This window comes from Opisthocomus hoazin, chromosome 2 (assembly GCF_030867145.1).
Source record: "Opisthocomus hoazin isolate bOpiHoa1 chromosome 2, bOpiHoa1.hap1, whole genome shotgun sequence".
NCBI classification, from domain to species: Eukaryota; Metazoa; Chordata; class Aves; order Opisthocomiformes; family Opisthocomidae; genus Opisthocomus; species Opisthocomus hoazin.
This window is the reverse complement of record NC_134415.1, coordinates 22,251,905-22,271,657: the sequence shown is the minus strand read 5'-3', so window position 1 is coordinate 22,271,657 and position 19,753 is coordinate 22,251,905. Positions and strand designations below refer to the sequence as shown.

The 19,753-nt window shown below is 41.5% G+C and overlaps 1 protein-coding gene across 3 annotated transcripts in view; it reads right to left on the bottom strand.

The window, feature by feature from the left end:
* Positions 1 to 18,404, bottom strand: part of SRBD1 (S1 RNA binding domain 1) — a 129,560-nt gene extending 111,156 nt beyond the window's left edge. Inside the window, exons 1-11 of one of the 3 annotated variants that reach the window (XM_075412861.1) lie at positions 18,196 to 18,404; positions 17,120 to 17,232; positions 12,408 to 12,599; positions 11,040 to 11,122; positions 10,435 to 10,600; positions 9,036 to 9,398; positions 7,384 to 7,550; positions 6,109 to 6,226; positions 5,831 to 5,969; positions 2,814 to 2,910; positions 1,321 to 1,456 (exon numbers count right to left, since the gene is read on the bottom strand). In XM_075412861.1, coding sequence (XP_075268976.1) covers positions 1,321 to 1,456; positions 2,814 to 2,910; positions 5,831 to 5,969; positions 6,109 to 6,226; positions 7,384 to 7,550; positions 9,036 to 9,398; positions 10,435 to 10,600; positions 11,040 to 11,122 — 1,269 coding nt within the window. In that variant the 5' untranslated portion in view covers positions 12,408 to 12,599; positions 17,120 to 17,232; positions 18,196 to 18,404. The remainder of the gene's footprint in view (positions 1 to 1,320; positions 1,457 to 2,813; positions 2,911 to 5,830; positions 5,970 to 6,108; positions 6,227 to 7,383; positions 7,551 to 9,035; positions 9,399 to 10,434; positions 10,601 to 11,039; positions 11,123 to 12,407; positions 12,600 to 17,119; positions 17,233 to 18,195) is intronic. The other 2 variants (XM_075412863.1, XM_075412862.1) reach the window with 2 other exon arrangements.
* Positions 18,405 to 19,753: the final 1,349 nt, after the last annotated feature.

Genomic DNA, 19,753 nt, shown 5'->3' with positions numbered 1-19,753 from the left:
CTTACTACAAAGAGAACAATTACAGGTACCTCTTCAAACACCTACAAAAGATCTGTCTACTAAAATCACTTGTAATTTAGTCTTTCAGTCTTTCACCTAACATCATACATATGGGGGGGGGGGGGGGAAGAGAAGGTTCAAAATTAGCCCATAGGTGTTGTAAAACACTTTTTATTATAAACTCATTTCAAGACATCCAAGAAAATCCTTTATTAATTCAAAACATCGCACTGATTTAAAACAGCAAGCAGAGAAAAAATAAGATCATATCATAGATATAAAAGCAAAAGCGTTCTGCTGTAGAATAAGTCAACCTTCTAAAGTAAAGGGATATTTCTGGTTTGAAACAGCTAAGATAGTCTTTTTTGTCTGTTTTTTTGATTGGTTTTTGTTGTGTTTTTTTTTAAAGCTAGGTAACTGGGACCAAAACAAGAGACAATTCACTTGGTGATTAATTATGAATCAGCACAAAGGTCTTGACAGCTGCATTGAGTGCATCACACTTCAGCCTTTGAACTTCCGTAACAGGGGCAGCCTAGCTATCAAGTCATCAGCTTCTCATCAGCTAGTAAGTTTGCTTTGTCCCTCGTTTCTTTTTCTAGTCACATAGGTCTAGGCTTGAGCCTTAGGATAACCAAAGACGCTTTGAAGAAGGGAATACTGATGGCTTATAAAACAAACTTGTTTTTGGGGTAGTGCATGGGATGTTCCCCTGAGCTGCTTTTGTAGGTTGCCTTCAATTCCATTTTTCTGGATCCTTCCCTGACACTTCTCACCAGTTTCACCAAACAGATTTAGTGTCACATGGCTCAGAGCCCTCTAACTCAGTGCTGCAGCAAACTTCCAAAAGAAACAAAGCAAAAGTTTACTGAAGTTTGCTTCAAATACTCACACTCCAACCAAGCAGATTCCACTACTATGCCACTACTACCCCAGTCTCACTCCTACAGACCACAAATTATCACTTAGCCTTTATCCTCCTCCTGATAACACTGGCTATGCACTTGTCACGGGGGGAAGGGAGGGAGGGCATGACACACACTGAAAATAAATCACACCAGTATTGAAATCTCTAATACATAAACCATTGTAAATATTTAATGAGAATTGATTAGACAATGGGCATACTGAATAAGCAGTCCTTTGCTCAATAGCTTAGTCCTGTATTTCAATAATTTGAAAGTCTCTATTACCTTTGATAACTGAAAATCAAAACCAAGTATCTTTAGAATCAGTTTTAAGCAACAAAATTCAAAAGCAAAGCCACCTTAGCTACAGTTAAAATTCTAAGAAAAAAAAAATACAAATTTGTAGGTGTACCTGATGATGCTGAATGTTCTTTATACTACAAGAAAACTCATGGTACAGTTGGAATTTATCGATATCTTTTTCATTTCCACTTTTGGATGACACTTTTGCCAAGGCTGACTGGATACAAATGTACCTTTGCTGACATCTGCATAAAAGAAACAAATGTTAATAATGTGTTTTAGCATGAAGCTTGTTACAAGTCATCAGTGCTTATATTAATAAAAACGAAATTTGGAGTCTGCCCAATTACAAGTTATGTTAACTCTAATTACCTGCAGAACTGTATTCCATATCTTAATGCCGAGACTGACATAACGTATACTGACTGGAACATACCAAGAGAAGAAATTTAAGCAGACCTAAGAAAAAGCTGAGCACAGCCCTTCTCCTGAATGGAATGGATACTCAAAAGCTACCATCTGCACTTCAGTTTGGTCAGCTATTGGTTCAACTTCACACAACAAATTTTGGGAAGTTGCAAAAAAAGTTATAGTAGTTATCCGTTTTCTACAAATGCAAAATCTCTCTTGAATCTACCCAGCCTCAGAATTAATTTCTTGCTTTGAGCACTTAACACGCATAAAAGTTTTTATTATTTTTAGGAGTAACAGGGATCCCAAATAGATAGCTTCCTGAACGCTCCTCATGATTATTATGCATACAACACACTTGAGATCAACGGGATACATCTGTAGAGCACTGCGTATCCAGTTAAGGAGCTTCTAGTGGTCAAAAGCATGAGAGTGATAGTCTGGTAGTGACACCACATCCTTTACAAAAAAAAAAAACACCCTCCACTGAAATTATCACATTGTTGTACTCTAGCAACAGCAAACAATGGTCAACTAAACAGCCCTGAGCTGATTTAAACCAACTCTGCATGCTCTTAAGGTGGCACCTGTTCTTTGATAACCCTGTTCTCTTTACCAGAGTGTACACAGCAGAGGAAAACAAAAAAATAACAAGCAACTATCACTCTGTTACACCAACCCCCTGAACATGACAACCTTGAAATCACGTAATGTTAGAAAATTTAATTTCAGCTAACACAGTCAAAGGATCAGTAACTCCTGCTGTAAAACAGTCATATTTGCCATATTGACCATCAATGCCAAAAACAACCATCACTGCACGCTAATTATACTGAGTGGTGTCAAGCAGTAAATACTGGAGCAATAGCTTAAGCAGATGCACCTCCAAATAGTTACAGCTTAAAGGAAGTGTAAGGAGAGAAAGCTTTCCCTTATAGATTACTAACCGCAAGCGGAAGAGCTCTATATGGAACCGAGCCACAGGGAATTTCTCAGTCTTTGGGAGTCAGAGTCATGCCACGCTCACAGTAGATCTCTCCTCCACTGACAGCCAGATGGGCAGAAAGGCTAATGAACGTATCTCCAGTACAAGGGAAGGAATGGGCCTAAGTCAATCCCACAGTACCACTGAATGTATCATGAATCTTACCATGTAACCAGAGAATTTTAGAAAGAAGGAGTCAAACTTACAATTTCCTGATAAAATCCAGTGTGTCTTTATCTTTAGCAAAGATGTCAGCTAAAATATGCTGGACCCCAGCCTCTACTTCCTGGATAGTTGAAAGTCCTTAGAAGAAAAAACAGTTAATCATTATAAAAAAACTAATATGAAAAATTGCTTTACACAACTGCACAAGCACTAAGAAAATATATACAAGCTGAAAGAAAACTGATGCAAGATATCCGACTGATTTGCAGAGATTTAAATGAAGAATCCTAATTCATTAGAATTTTTTTATTAACTAAGCTTGCTTTCCAAAACATCTGAAACTGTTGCATTTTTAACAAACGTAAAGCGACCAATGCAATATCACAAGTCAAAATGACATTAAAATGAGAAAAATAATAATTTTTTTACTTTGGCACTAACAGTTCTTGACAGTTATGATGCAAATGAATTATTTACAACAGTAAAACTGGATATTCAATTATAATATCTGAAGTTGCACTAAAGTGAGTAATTGCAGCAGAAGTCTACATGTTTTGCTACTGATATGGAAATTGCTTAAAACCTTTGCAGGCAATCCTGTCTTTTCACTGTGTAATAGTTTTATATTTCCACTGGTTTGTAGCAGGAGTTTGCAAAGCAACACTTCTGAGGTCAGGGTGCCCTCATCCTCTCCCACAAAACACTGTTGAAACAGTGAAGTTATAAAATGTCTCCATAGATAAAGTATTCTAGAGAGGTGATAACAGAATCATTCAGCTTTCCAACACTCAGAACAATCCCTCACTTCAAAAAACCAGAAGAGGTGGCACAGTATTCTCCTTAGCACAGCAGATGAATTGGACCAGAACCAGAAGGAAATGAAATAAAACTGACATCTTGTATTTCAAGTCAATATATCTAACCCTCTTTCTAGCAACAGTTCGTAACAAATTCTTCAGAGAAAAAAGCAAGAATCCTAGAATTGGCAGATGCAGCATTAATTGTCTCCTTCAGGACACAATACATTTCACTCTGCTGTCCAATGGACTACCAATATCTTGAAAGAGCATTATTAACACCATTTAAAAAACTGCATAGCTTTAATAACCAATATTTGTACTGAATCCAGAACCCTGCTTCTGATTGGGATATAGAGTTTACACACCATAAAAAAAATAATCTTGCCCTTTTTTAAGAAGGAGAAGCTAAACTTACCTGTCAAAGAAAAAAAAAATCTGAGAATATGTTATTAAATGCCTGAGCTGATCAGAAGTTATAGAATTTGGATCCTTACATCTATGAGTTAGTGCTTCTCATGGTAAAAGTAATGTCATGTCAGAATACAAAGCTAAGGGAATTATAACACATGCATTATATCGAATATGAATTGAGATAGTCAAGTAGCTGAAGTGTACGTGGCAACATTATTGTACTTCTAGTAGAGAATTTGAATGAGATAGAATAGGCCAAAACCAGTCAGGATTAAAGAATCACAGAATCACATAATGTTCGGGGTTGGAAGGGACCTCTGTGGCTCATCCAGTCCAAGCCCCCTGCCAAAGCAGAGTCGGAAAAGTTCCCATTCAGAAGCACCACTGACATGGGCATTTTACTGTGTCCATTGCAAAAACAGCACATGCCTGTGTAATTAGAGAAATATTTGACCATGCATACAACTAAAAGGAAGAACAAAGTTTTCTGGTGAGCCTGCTTCCTTAACTTTCCAATATCTGGCTTTGAAACATGAATTAATGTTTTTTTATTTCAGTTTATTTTTAGTATAAGTTTAAAAAAACCCGAGAATTTAAAAGAACTGAATATTAAGATTTGATGAGAACTTTTCTGTATGGCAAATGGCTCATCCCTTTAAAAAAAAATTCACTCTGATCTCAAGCTGTATGTCAAACTGACTCCCAAGTTGATTAAAGTGACCCAGTTCATAGATTTATGTAACTTCTGATGTGCCTTTCAAATTAAAAGCATTATATAGACCTAAGCAACATTATTTTTAGCACAACATTGAAAATAGGTGTACTGGCTTTCAAAAACTGAAATGTTTATGCTGCAACAAATAGCACTTCTTTCTGAATGCACCCTAAATAATTTATTTGAACTTTCACCATGAATATTATCTGTGTCTCTTTAGATTCTGCCAGAATAGTCAGATATGTGGTTGCAATACACTGCTGTATGAAGTAATGACATATGCTAAAATGCAGTAATTAAACAATCAGAATAGCTGGTAACTGATTTTCCATGCAAAGTTAGGATCATATTATAAGCAATATTTAAATAAAATGAAATAACAACTGAAGTGGGAAGAGTAAAAGTCAGCCTCGCTAAGGAGGTTCAGTACCTTTATGTTAAAATTTAAAAAGTGTTGGGATAGGGAGGAATTAAAGTATGTCTCTATTTTAACACCATACAGAAGGTTGCAGCAATCTTTGTATTTTGTTGTCAGAGATTGCCCCCTACAGATTCACCCACAACTGCATTCACAAAGAAGCTCAATATTGCAGTCTATATGTGACAATCATATCGTTAAAGTTCCTGCTCAAATTTCAGAGATTGTATCTTCTCCAGCTCCTACTGTCATTCAGTAACAAAAAACTCTCCCGCTCACTCCCAATCACCAAGGCCAGTTTTTTCATTAGATATGCTTCGATAGGTGACATTCCCTTCAGTACAGAGTACGAGTGTAAGTCCCTGGCACAATCAGCATTGAATCTTCAGTAAACAATTCAAGCTGAACCATGAAGAGGTCTCAGGTGTGTGGTGCAGTTCCCTCCCTCCTACCAGTAAATACAGATGTCAACTATAACATCTCCAGATTTCCATCTCTTGTATACCAGAATTGTTACTATTTACAGTACAAAGACAGGAAAGGTTGGAGAGCCATGGCATTAAATGTAAACTCTTACCACATGTTGCTAAAAGAAATATCGAATTTAAAATACTTGCATAACCTCCAGCAACATCAGAGCAACTAAAGAAATTCCCCTTTTAAAATATTTTCAGACATTAAGGACATCACTGCTGATAGAAACTGAGCACTTACCTTTGGTATTGGGTCTAACGTAAGAAAAGAGATTGAGTTCCATAGAATTCTGCAGGAGGGAGAGCGCAGCAGGTTCTAACCCCAGCTGCTTGGCCCTCTGGGCTTTGGTGCCTTTACTCCCAGTTTTATAAGGTGCAGACTTGAAACAAACAAAAAACACAGTTATTAAAAGGCAAGGAAATATTTCAGTCATGCTATGTACTTTGCGTTATGCACTATTTAGTTACGCAAGATTACATTTAAACAAAGGACGACCTGAAAAAGACTAGTGTACTGACCACGTGGTCTAATTCCTCCAAAGTTCTGCAGTTTAACAGTGCTGATAAAAGGCACCCAGATAATTTCCCTTCTTTCTTCAACTTCTGTATCATTGTATGCGTCTTCTTCGCAACAGTACTAAAAATGCACGAGATTGATATTAACAGTCAGATTTCACAGTAGATTAAGAAGGCTATTGATTACGACCTTGTTTACTGCACTGCTGAAGCTCACTGAAACCCCTGAAGATGGTATCTCATGCTAATCCTCAACCAACCAAGGCCAATAATCCCAAAGAGTTTCCAACTGTTACTCTCTTTCTCCAATTAGTTCAAAACTGTATCAAAGTATCTTGTGGTAGCCTTAAGAAAAACCATCACCCAGCACAGATAGTCATTACTGTTATACACATTTTTGCAAGTTTACTGCCCTGGAAGCCAAATAAACAGGCCCCAAGTTAAATCCATGTTGATGAGCACTTACGGCAGTAACCCATATCAAGATAGTTCTGCAGCACCAAGTACAAGGTACCAGATTTTAAACTCTTAGACCTTCAGTAAGATACCTGTGAGCAACTGCAAGCAGCAAAGATATTTTGTTATGATTTAAATCACTTGTCTGAACAAGAACTCTGTCAGGCCACCTTCCCTCTTTGGAAAGAATCTCTTCCTTGGGAATAGCGGGGAGTACAATGAGGAAGACACCATGCTGACAGAACAGCTGGCAAGTCTGTTCCCATGCCATCTCATGAACATACAACCACCCAAAAGCAAGCAGGAACGACAGCAGTCTCATCCACCGCTGCAGTGGGCTTTGCTGATCATTTTTTGCTGCAACAGTCTGGAGTAGTTTAGCCTGCCCTCCTGGTACACTATAACTTCAAATAGTGCTCTTTGCTAGAGGCTGCTGCCAACCAGGGAGCCAAGGGTTCATTGGTGATTCTTTTTCTTAGGGTGCAGCTTACATCTAATCAGGCTACCTATCTCCAGAACCTATAAAGTACTCTTTTAGTAGGAGTTTTTTCTCTACAGTTTTAGTAAACTGCTGAGAAATTAATTCATTTTTCTTTGGCAATTAATAATGCTAGATTTCTTGTTACTTATAGTAGGAAAAAAGCCAGACAGGTATCAAGCATAATTACCTCAGTTTTAAACTTTCTTCTTCTCAAGTTCCTTTATAATTGTAGTTATATAAATATATACAAACATACGAAGTGCCAAAACAAATGACACAGAAGCAGCAGCCAGTTGTTACTTATCTCCCCACCAGATACCTCCTCCTATTAATTTACTTACCGTAGCTCTTCCAATGTTTGCTGCACTTCTCGTAAGGCATCGGCCTCCAGATTATTGATGAGCTCTTTTCGATACCGAGCAATAAAAGGAATTGTGTTTTCTTCTTGAAAGAGACGAATTAAGTTTGCACATACCCATGGTTCAACATTTGTTATTTCTGACAAGGCCTGTCAGAACAAAAAAAAAAAAAAAATAAAAATTAAGAGATGTGATGGATTACTCTAAACAGCCTCTCAATGTTTAAAACCACTCCCAGAATATTATGCTGGCCCGCAGAGACTACTGTCCTCTCTAAGCCAGGACGCCAGGCTTTCGATGCATGCAGCCACCACACCCAGTCCTTCAGAAAGACACATGCAGCAACCAATGTTTCCAGAAACTTGTAACTACAGAAAAAAATGCAGGAAGGAGTGCTTCCTGGGAACCGAATGAAACCCCATACAATCAAAAAAAAGAAAATCAAAAACAAAAAACTGCACATGGCAACTCAGAAGACTTGGAACATTTCTTTTTTTTTAAGCCAACACTGATATATCTCATGGTTAAACAAAACAAACAAAAACCACAAACTCAGAGCTGATCGAAATTCCACTCCAGTAATAATTGGAAACTAGCATGATATCACTAAAGGTTTCAAGATCAATCAAGCCTCACAAAGTTAAAGATTGTTTTGTACAAATTGGGCTTTCTGAAGATAAAGTTACAGTGAATCAATACCCAATCGAGGACACACTATGGAAGTACCTTAGCTTAGTAACATTTTAACTGTCATGGTTTGTTTACAGTTCGCTACAGTTATTCCCATAGAGGGCTGATACAAAAGCCTTTCAAAAGTTTTATTCTGAAGCCTAAAAATGTAACAACTTCTGCACAATCATGTTCACTGCTTTCTGAGCAGCAATACATAGAGATCAAATTCTCCATCTGCATTTCGTAGAATATTTTAAAGACTCAGGAACAAAATTTTACGCCTTTCTTAAGCAAGCAGTACTAAGAATGCTGAATAGGATGTCCCAATCTATTGCCATTCTCTTCATATTAAAATCTTCCACAACCATACAGAGCCTCCCAGAACAGGAGCCATCCTAAACCTGCCATCATCTGAACGGCTTCAAAGTTAACATCCTACAAAAACAAAGATGGTATCTCCCTTGATGTCACTATTGTTCCAAGAATGCAATCTCCTCCTTGATGATACTGTAAATTGATATACACTCTCAAATGAGTCTCTACAATGAAACGATCCATACTAACTAAATCTTAAATTCTGAAACTGTGCACTCAGATATCCCAAATCTTTCAGCACCCCCTCCTACAAGAGTTTCAGCTGACTATATCCATAAAATAACGCACGTGCTGGTACAGAAGAAACATACGAACTGTTACAGGCAAGCTTTGTACTAAGGACTGCCAAAGTCACAAATATTAGAATAATGTTAAAGTTTGAAGTTTTAACAGTCACCAACCAGCATTTATATTTATACATGTATTATGACAATTTAAGCAGAGGCTAAATGACTACTTAATAGCACAATGACTCTCTGACACTCCAACTGATGCCAAGAGGACTGAAATTGTATGTTAAGATTCTGAGTGCTAATTCTATAGGAAATGCTTTGATTGATACCTCAGAAAAGGAAAGGATCTCATACCTGTACAATATCCCAGTTCATTTCAAATTCTTCTTTTACTTTGTTGCCTCCTAGATTTTTAACTGGCTTTCCTTCAGGACACGTAGTCGACTTAATCTTTTTAACAGGTGGTTCATCGAACGCAAAGTCCTCCTCAGATTTCTCATGTTTCACTCGATTTCCCACTACAGGAACGCTTGTTGAGGGTTTTTCATCACTCTCTAAACTCCTTATGTTCTTCGCTCGGAATGAATTTATTTCCATTTTTTGGGGCATTTCTGGCTTTTGATTTAAAGTTTTTGGTTTAGTGCCTACATCTTCTTCCTTAGGTTTTAGAAGTGGCATTCTACTGTCTTCTGCAGGAGCAATAGGCAATGATACATCCTGCCAACAAGGCATTGAAACCATATTAAGCATTGACTGTTACAAACTGGTTCAACATTTCAATTAAAACCTAGGAAAACCTGATACCAGACATCATTTTCTCAAGAGGTGTCTCTGTCTGGCAGGGAAATGCCAAGCCAGAAATCAAGTAACCTGAAACATACCTTGCGTGGAGGAAAAGATACAAACATCGCCAGCAGAACTGTAATTTAAAAGATCACATAAACTTGTCCTGGAAAGACTTTAATCGGGCTGTCCTTCAGAAGACACTGACCTTGCCTCCACTCATCTCAACAAAACAGGGAACAGCAGGGCAGGTAAGCACTCTTCTAAATGAGGTGTTAGGTGCAGCAAGGGAACTGGAACTGAGATTTGGTCTGCAAAGATAGTGTTTAACCTTGGACAAGCCACACCTTATGTCCTGAATTTCCCCAGAGATCATCTTCAGAGTCCAAGAATGTATTTCTCAACATGCCACATATGTCAAAACACTCAGAAACATTAGTATAAACCAGAAGGACTGGCTTCTGTCATGATCTGACCTCTGAAGTTAATCTTTGACAGAAGTAAGTAGCTTCTGATAGAAGTGCATCTTCTATTCATCATAATAAAACTGAAATTCTTACTGGGTCGCACAGCCAGCACAGGCCTTCTTTATGTTGTGGTACCCAGCTGGTGAAGAGGTACAAGACATCAAAGGTGCAACACAGAAACCGGAGATATTATAATGTTCAGTTTTCATTACAGAAAGAAGAACAGAGGTGTTTATTTATTTATTTCTGCTGTTGAAAGAAATCTCCAGGGAAAACCATGTCCCATTATCATTGGCCAAAATGTTAAAGGAGGACCCTTAGATCTGGGACATTTAAACCCATAAGAAAGCCACATTTATGAAACATCCTGAATATTCACAGTAACAGTGGAATCAGATGAGCTGATCAGACCCAGGCAATCAAGTGAGACAGAGTTGAAAAAATTCTGCTCATGTTACTTGCCAACCACTGTAATTAATTGTCTCTTGCTTACAGATACTCACCATTTCCTCTTTTACTGCCACCTCCTTGACCTTTTTTCTGGCTACAGCTGACCGTGGAGCTGCAACTTTTTTAGTTTTTGCCTCATTTTTCTTTGGCAAGCGAGGTCTCTTGGCGATTTTGCGTTTTGGCTCCCATTCCTCCTCTTCCTCCTCTGATTCAGAGCTCCTGAAAAACACAAATGAGTGAACAATATTGTTTGTGAGAAGAATAAAAAAAAAAAAAAAAAAACCACACGCCAGTGTGAGTGTTTTCTGACATAAAAGGAAGCAAATGGGAAAAATGAACAGAAAGGTAGGCAGACTTAACAAACACAGGTCTTTCATGCTGTTGCAGAGCTAATGGCTGGAACGATTTACCCAGCTTTCCTGAAGCTGGTCACTGGGATGTGTACACACCTGATTCTGTTTGGACAACCGGCAATTCAGTTTCATACTATCCTCATTGTGAGCATGGAGCAGCATAGATAATTTGTGTTTTATAATTGAAGTTTCGTGCTTTAAAACTTTTTAATCAGCCTTTCAGAAACAGAGTGATGTTCTTATGCAATCCCTCATGCTTAGTATAAACCTTTCAAAAAAAATTCAAAGGGAAAAAGTAATCTTACAAATCTAGAAATGAAGGCAGTTCATCATCTTCCGACGTAAGGGCTTTGGCTTCAGATTTCACCCTCCTTGGTAGAGATGACATCTGAAACAGAGGCGAGAAGAGAGAAATAGAACATTTGGTTGTAGTTGTATTCCCTTATTCAGCCCTTTAACTCACTGCCAAGTGTGCCCTCATAATGTCTTCACAAATCACAAAAGTTTGCTCTAAAGCAAGTTTGGATTTCTTAGTAGCCAAGAATTTATGCCACAGCAGCACACATTCAACAATCTGTTCAGCTAAGCAAACAGACAAACCAGCACTATAGCCTCTCAAACTATTTTTCTCTTCAAATGAAGCTAACTATTTGGCTTGCATGTAAACATATCCTAGCAAAAAGAGTACTGGCTCTCAGACATATTATTGGGTGTCACTCACATATTGTGTCAGTATTTCCTCCATCAATCTAAGCAGCACAGAAAATAAAATTAATATCTAGTAAAGGGAGCTCGCATACGGTTTTGATCTGAACAGGACTACAAGGATATTGTCCATTTTGATCCAGAATTTCACCTTTAAAAGACTATCCGTTGCATGTACACATAATAAAAACAATGATTTTGAAAGAGCTGCTCAGATACAGAAAGTGTATAAAACCATTACCAAAAGTAAAAAGGGAAAGCACAGACTTTCTCCTGACCTGAGATTCATACCTACAATAGCTTGAGTTAATCAGTTATAGATTTTTTGGCAATGGTTGGGCCCGTGAATTTAAATAATCACATTTGGCAGTTTTAGTTAAAGAATTTTAGGTACCCTCAAAATATAATCTGCCAGAAAACTAAAACCAAAAAAAACAAAACAAAACCCCCCATAAAATTCATGAACATCTTTTACCTATGCCTGGTACAATTTCATCGTTCTTCACATTCTATTCTCCAACTTTTTGTGCCTTGACCTTTGATCCAGCCTTACCACTGTGATGCGATCCTTAAAGTCCCTTGTTTGCACACACAAACTGGATATGCACTTTGCAAAGTGCTATTTAACTTCAGGGTGAAACACTTTAATTCAACTGGACTCTGTTCAAGCACTAGAAACATAACTACTGTCAGAAATGTCTTTCAGGAAGTTTTCCTTGTAAAGCAGTACCAGAATTTAAGTAATAATTTCCAGAACCGCCATGGAACAGGACTATTGAGGCCGACATCAAACAGCACTAGCTATTAGCTTGCTTGCAAAACACCTTCCGTAACAATCGTCATGGTCAGTAACAGGTCAGGGTTTCTGTGTTGTTCCACTGACTGAAATCCCATTATGTGACTGGTTAGAATACACGCCTACCGCAGGAAAACAGAAATCTCCACAGAACATTAAAAATATTACTCACCTTATTAGCTTCCCAGGTGACTTTTCACTGTCAGTTCTGGGACACCTGCAACTTCACCCAGCCACTCTGCTTCTTCGTTTTCCTTTGCTCTTTATAGCTGAACAGTCATTATAACCCTGAATTAATTATACATTTAGTCCCATTACCTCAGAGGCATGAAAATAATGTTTCCATTTTATATTGTATTTTAATCTGTGAATGGGAGAAACAAAAGACATTATTCATGTTTGCAATGCTAAGATTTCTAAATTATCTAACACCTGATCCAGATGGATCTCTGATCCATTTTTTGCAGGCACAGGGACACTTTTCACATAGTCACTGTTGTCCCTGTTTTCAAGCTAGGTATTTAGCTTACCATATCATTATTAGTCATGCTTCTTCAGCTAATCCAGCTAGGTTGGGTATTTTTAGTATTCCAGGCAATTTCAGAAGCCAGTGATCAGTTTTTAAATGCTCTAACCAGCTTCTTCACACTTACCCACTGAACGACAGCAAGGAAGAAGGAAAAAAACAACACACATACTCTCTCACCTGAGGTCAGCATTTCACCTGCGTAAATACCACTCTCTAAAATTCCCTGCCAGTTTTGGACACTCAGCACATCACCATGATAGTTTTTGGGCTTACACAAAAGGCCAGGTAAAAAGAAAGCCTGATCTGGAAGGTCTTTTTTCTGCTAATATTTCCCTCCCATCTCAAGCGGCCAAGGGCAGGGTCTCAAAATATCCCAATGTTTGTATTGTTACATTAAGTAAGATTACAGCAAGAGTAAAGCTTAGTCCATAAAGCTAATTGTACTTGCTGCCATCCAGCACTGGTGACTGATGTAACTCTTCGTATCAGCATAAGAATAGGAGACGAGCTCCTTGGTTTGTGAAACCAGGTATTTTCCACGTTCTTCATGAACAGGTTAGAATTTGCTCCTACATCCTTAAGTCCAAGTCTACTTGTCTTCATACAATGCACTGAATGCGGCAAAATTACCATATAGCAAATATAAAAATGGCATAGGAAAGCATGAAATAGAATAGAAAGTGATACGTCATAAGGCTAAGTCTTTATGGGACACTTCAATGTTTATATTTTTTTTCTTTTGATTTCTTGGATTTTCCACTTTAAAAAATAATTAGATTATCTTTTAAGTGTTTATTGCAATCCTTCAGAAAGCTGGAGAAGAATCAAATTCATTTCATCCTGAAGATCAGAGACGATAAGACCAGCACAGAATCTGTCCTCTGTCCCACTCCTCAATATCGCATCAGTTCTTACAAGCACACAATGAGTTCGGACTGGCCTCAGATACATAAACTTCAACTTCAATTATATTATTAATCTACTAAATTTTCTTGAGAAGAGTGGTAACTTTGTCCCTAAAGGCTTTTGTACTTGCACTTCAAGTTAATTTGAACTAAGATGTGAATTTGAAGCACAAAAATGATTTCAGAATAACTCTCCATGAACAGACAAGCCATGGTCAGAAGCCAAAAGGGAGTTCTACAGCTCAAGCTAAACGCCCAATACTAAAGAGCATCTGTGAGATAAATATCAGACATGGAGTATTGCAAAGGGAAAAAAAGTCCTGATACTTCACTGTAAGGCAAATGATAACCACCTCCCCTCCTAATGATGTATACACTGAACTAACTGTACTTCATATTCATAGAAAAAGAATCTTGCAGTTGCTACATACATTCTTTTTGTTTACAAAGAATCATTTTTCTGATTTGAATTCACAAAAGTACTTCTGATTTGATTCCAAATTGCCAGACAGCTGTCTGCTAAATTTTCCTCCTGAGCTGCCTGCGCCAGGGTGTGCTAACACCTACAGTTAATGACTAAGAAAAACAGTCCTGTGATTCACTGCGGAGGGGGAGGCAGGGATGAGGACAAAAAAGCAACGAGTCTAAATGCCACTGATGATGATGATTAACTATTACAAATTTTTTTAAAAAAAGCTTAGAGACAGTCCCTGAAGTGAGGCAGAAAGACTCAAGAAACAGGTAAACACAGTTATGCTCCACTTGGGGCATCTACAACGCTGACTGCACTGACTACATGACAAGGCAATCAAACAAGCCACTGCCTGGCTCCGTGCTCCGCTGCTGCCGGGATATTGTCCCCCATGCCTCCTGCCTCAAGTGTTGAGGGAACTTGGAAGAGCTTTATTCACCCTCCCACAGCGTGCCTGAGATCAAGACAGCATGAAGTTGGCCATTTATCTCCTATTATATTTTCCAGACAGACTGGCCTCAGGGGGAAAACCGCCTTTACCTCTTCCTTCTCTGTCACCTCCAGATAACCACACTCAAAGTCACAGCTGGTTTCTACCCTGAGGAAAGAAACTACAGCATGCATAGATCTGTGTCCCAAATCCAGAAGAGCCCCACAGCTGTAGAAAAGCCAATTACAAAGCCGAAAAATTAAGAGTAACCAACTTATACCAGAGCCAGGTCAAACTTTTTCGCTTTCTGTGTCTGTGCTCATGTTGCTGCAGCTTATCGCAGGTGTTCACAGTGCTTGGTGTCTCCTGTACTCATCATCCAAAGGAAGTAAACAAGCAGTATCCAGTGGCGCGCACAAGTTATCCGGCCACCCTGTGCAGTACTTCACTGGCTTCCCAGTTGGCGTATTGAACTCCTACAGGCTCTGTTCTAGAGGCTCTCCTCACCTCTGAGACCAGCAAACTTCCAAGCAACATTTGCTAACACATTATTTCTCATTTTATGTACACTGTCAGAAACTTTGCCATAATTTAAGAAAAAATTATGTTTTTTGAGAAAAAGAGTTCTTCGCAATCATCTCACCAACAGTATTTGCCAGGCAACACGAGCTAGGCCCTGGAAACTTTGGCCTTGTCCACGTACTTAAGCTCCCAACTCGTTTCGTCTCAGATCTGCCAGCGTATCATCTTTTGCTTCTGTCCAATAGGCTGAAACCTTAACGCTGAACCTTCACACTAGACCTTTGATCTCCTTTTCAAGGGAACTAAAACTCTTCTGCTTGTCCATCTCCCAAATGATAGTAGGCAGCATGAAACATCTTTGCCTGAAGCACCCGAATTCTGTTTGCTTCACACACTCGGTGATCACTAAAGCCTTGCTTCTCCACAAAACCCAAAACAGTTACAGTATGTTCCTCTAAAGTACTTCCACTTGAAAAAGAATGAGGATTTTGCAGAGCTATTACACTGGTCAGTGAAGCAGAGTTGAAGCTACTTAAATCATTGCTATTGTAGGTATATTTATCTCCCAGGTCTACTCTCCAAATAGTTTAACATCGGTTTCGTTGCCAGTTCTTTTGTTCCCACCACTTCTATTCTCTGCACCCAATACAGAGCTCCACGACGCACCAGAGCTATCCTGATGGCTGTAAACAGCACACTTCTCCCTGCCTGTCAGCTACTCATTAAGTAAGGCTAGTGTAGTTTGGTGTTGGGCCATGCCAGGAACAAAGAGGAGTGACGGGGTAGCTCTTATTACACTTCACTGTATAGAATCTTAATATGGGGATGCACAAAACATACAGCAAGGAAGTAATCATTCCTCTGGTCTCTCTCCCGAAACAGGAGTTCTAGGCTGCGTGTAGAATAGGAGTGAGGCTTTAAAGGCCTTATTACGTTAAAGAGCAATTCAAGTCTCACTTAAAGACTGATATTCTCTTCAACCTCCCTACTCATGCAAAGATACAACCCATTAAATGTAAATTTCACCACATGTGAATCCAGGTGGCATAAGCAACTACTTGCAGAAAGAAAAGTTTAGTAATAGTTTAAAAGTAATTAGATTAAATAAACCCTCTCCCCCCCCCACTCCCCCCCAAACCCCCAAAAAATCCCAGCACTAGCACAAGGCTATGTTTTGTAGCTCCACCATTGGAGCAACGATTTTCAGTCAGAAATTGCTCCAGTAATCCTAATAGACTGTGACATCTTCTACAGGCCACTTTTGAAAAAAATTGTATTTAACAGTTGAAAGTTATAGAAAAAACTATACTTTCAGTGTATGATCAAACAAACGATATTATGGTAAATTTAAATCTCATAACCTTGCTATCTTAAGTCACATAAATCCCTCTTAACTAGAGAAATATAGATCTGAATATCACCAAAGTCACACATACACGTGGAAATTAATTTCATTCCAGTAACTGCAAAAAACCTTCTCCAGCAGGAGGGGACACAGAAACTTCTAAAGCTCTTTTTCAGTTAAAGTAATCTGTTCCTTCCAGAAAACAAATCTGTTTATGCAGGAAGCTCCTCAAACTTTGCTCTGCAGCCTCTGCTTTTCTAGGATGAATAAAATAGCAAGGATAACAGAATTTTGCATTTTGGCTTCTTCTTAAATCACATAGTCCTAGCCAAATGACAGTTTATTATAACACCAAGCATCTGGGGCAGGACACAAAAGGACTACGAATCCCAGCTGACAAATGAATTTCAGACCATTATTAGTAGCAGTAGAATGGCCCACTTCAATAATTATGTCAGGTCTCAACAGTTTGATTTTGCTTGTCATTTTAAGACACCTCCATTGCATGCTAGAACAACATCCCAAGAAGACATCAAAGTGTGAGCACGCTGTCAACAGCAAGGGGAAAAAATCCTATGCAGACCAATGGTAGGGACTTGTATGGAAATTGTTCAATCGCTCCAGAAGGCTTTTATCACCTATAACAACTAAGCTGTACTTCAAAATATAAATCCAACTTACAGTAATCCTTCTCGAGGTTAAAATCATGGAGAACTCCCAGATACTTTTGCTCAAGAGAAGCTGGCGCAGTAGATTTCCAAGGACTTTTCCTGCACAAAGCCGGTCAGAACCGCCTGTGAAAGGAGTCGCAGACACAGATCAGGAGACTCCAGTGCTAACTGGAAAATTGCAGCCAGAAAGAAAAGGAGAGACACACAGGGTACACACACATGGCAAAACAGTCCCCAACGCTAATCAGAAAGGAAAAAGTGTAAGATTAGTAGAGTACCGCCTATTGCTGCTACTTACAGAAGTACCACCACAATGGCAAACCACCGAGGTCACGCTCTTAGAAAGCACACCCTCCTCTAAGCCTGTCCCTACAACTGGTGGTGCCACCGGGGAAAAGCAACAACCTGTGCCCTGCAGCAGCGGGTCAGCGAGCCAGAAGAAGCGTGCGCAGAACGGTGGGGGAACCAACACTTTCCATACTTTTTTTTAAACCACCTATGAAAACAGACATGATCCGAAACCCGAGGGATGCAGTCTCCGGCTCAGTAACAGCCTGCTACATCATGCGCAGCTACATGGCGACCGCCACAGCCGAGTTACCACACCAGTAACACTCGCTGCGGGGTCTTGCGGAGACAAAGGAGCTGCGAGCAAAGCGCTGTCTGCTGACCAGCCAAATCACTGCTTTTCGGCCCAGAAATGTGACCGAGCTTAAAATGCTCCTCAGGTACTGCGCAGCCCTGTTCTTCCCCGCTTTCCTCAGGCCCGCTGACAGCATTCGAGAGCAAGGGCTGGCCGAGCTCCATGTCAGCCCCCGCGCCTGGAAAGGGCACCGGTTCCCAGCAGGACCACGGGGACCAGCCCCCTCCCGCCCCCGGGGAAGGAGGGGACGCAGGAGACCGGCAGCCCCGCACCCCTTCCCGCCCCGGCCCTGCACCCCCGCTCGGACACCGCGCCAGGGCAAGAGGAGCCCCGAGCAGCCCCTCCGCCCCGGGCTGGGGGAGAGGCAGGCAGCAGAAACGGAGGCCCAGGAAGAAAACCGCTCGTTTCCACCTCGACAACCGAGACAACCGGCAACCACTCGCCTGCCGCACCGGGGCCCGCCCTGCCTCCCCCGCGGCCTCGGCCCGGGCCCGGCGAGGGTCGGGAGGCCTTGCCCAGACGTTACCCCCTGCTGCCGGCTGCCGCGTTTGAAAGGGCCGCCAGGGCAGCCATGGCGGAGCCGCCCGCACAACGCGCTGCGGGGAGGAGCAGGAAGCGGCGGCCGCGCCGCGCCGCTCCGCAGGAAGCGGGCACCGGAGGACGGAGGGCGGGGCCAGCGGCGGCCCCGCCCCGTGCTTGGCCGCCCACAGCCCCGCGGCGCCTGCCACCGGCGGTGGCGGCCTTCGGGCGCGGTGCCGGGCGGCAGCGACCGCCGCGCTGCGCTCCAGCTGCCCGCAGGCCCCGGACGGGCGGGCCGCGCCGCACCGCCAGGCGGCGCTGGGAGCCGGAGCGGCGGGGCCGGGGGCGGGAAGCCGGTTCCCGTGCGGGTGCCGCGCGGGGCCGGCGGGCAGGGAGGAAGCCGGCCCTCCCGCCGTCTCTGCCCGCGCCTCCGCGGGCCCGAGTGCGGGATCCGGCCCCGCGGTGCCTCAGGTGCAGCGCGGGGGCGGCGGCGGCGGGCTCTCCCCTGCCCCTCGTGTCGGCGGCTGGCGGCGGACCCCTCGCCTGCCGCGTACCGGGGACAGGGAGCGGAGCTGCCAGCTGCCTCGGCGCGGGTCTGGGGCGATGGGGGCTTGGAAGGGGTTAGGAATGCTTCCGCTAGCCAAAAACCCCGCTGCAAACAGTGGGATTTGCTATTTTCCACAGGGGCGTTGGGAAGCGGGAGTTACCGCTGTGTGAGGCTGAGATGTGGTACCAAAAGGGACCGCAGACGATGCAGAAATTAATAGATGCCCTTTCTCTCAGCGCTCCGCGTAGACGAGAGCGCGTAGGCCCAAATATGCCCAGGCTGTTGGTGTTCCCTGACCCACGCGGACTAGGACTTGCATTATTTTTCCTTACGACCACAAACATTTGCACTCTAGTGCTGGAAAAAGCATCTGAGTGTCAGTGGCCCATCTTAAAGTTTCACAGAAAGTCCTGCTTCCCTGCGATCTCCGCGCCTGTTCCCTCCGTAGCTGCTAAGTGAACATTCAGCGAGGATCCCGTGCTCTCCGTCTCATACGTGAGGTTCAGTGGGTGCTGGGTTCTGGAGCCGTCGCTAGCCTCGTGGAGCAAAGCCGCCTTTCGAGCTTCCATTACCCTAAAAGGTCTTCTGCTTTGTATCATAAATATTTGTAACTTGTGGTCATAACTACCAGCCAGCTGTCCTCCAGCCTTGGAACGGCAACTTCTTAAATATAACTAAGTTGTAATAAATAATTCATAATTTTTCATCTTGACTTTATAATAAATGCATGTTTAATGGTCTGGAATGACTTTAAACACAAGAATGCTCAATGCAGGCTCTCCCTTTCCGTGAAGTTTGTCCGACCCCTATAGCTTTCAGGGGCCGGGAGAGAGACTTATGCACATACTTGTCTTTATGCATAGGTTGTGTCTCTGGTGCCAAATCTTCAGCTGATATAAACTGTCACAGCTCTGTTGATTTAAATAGGGCCAGTG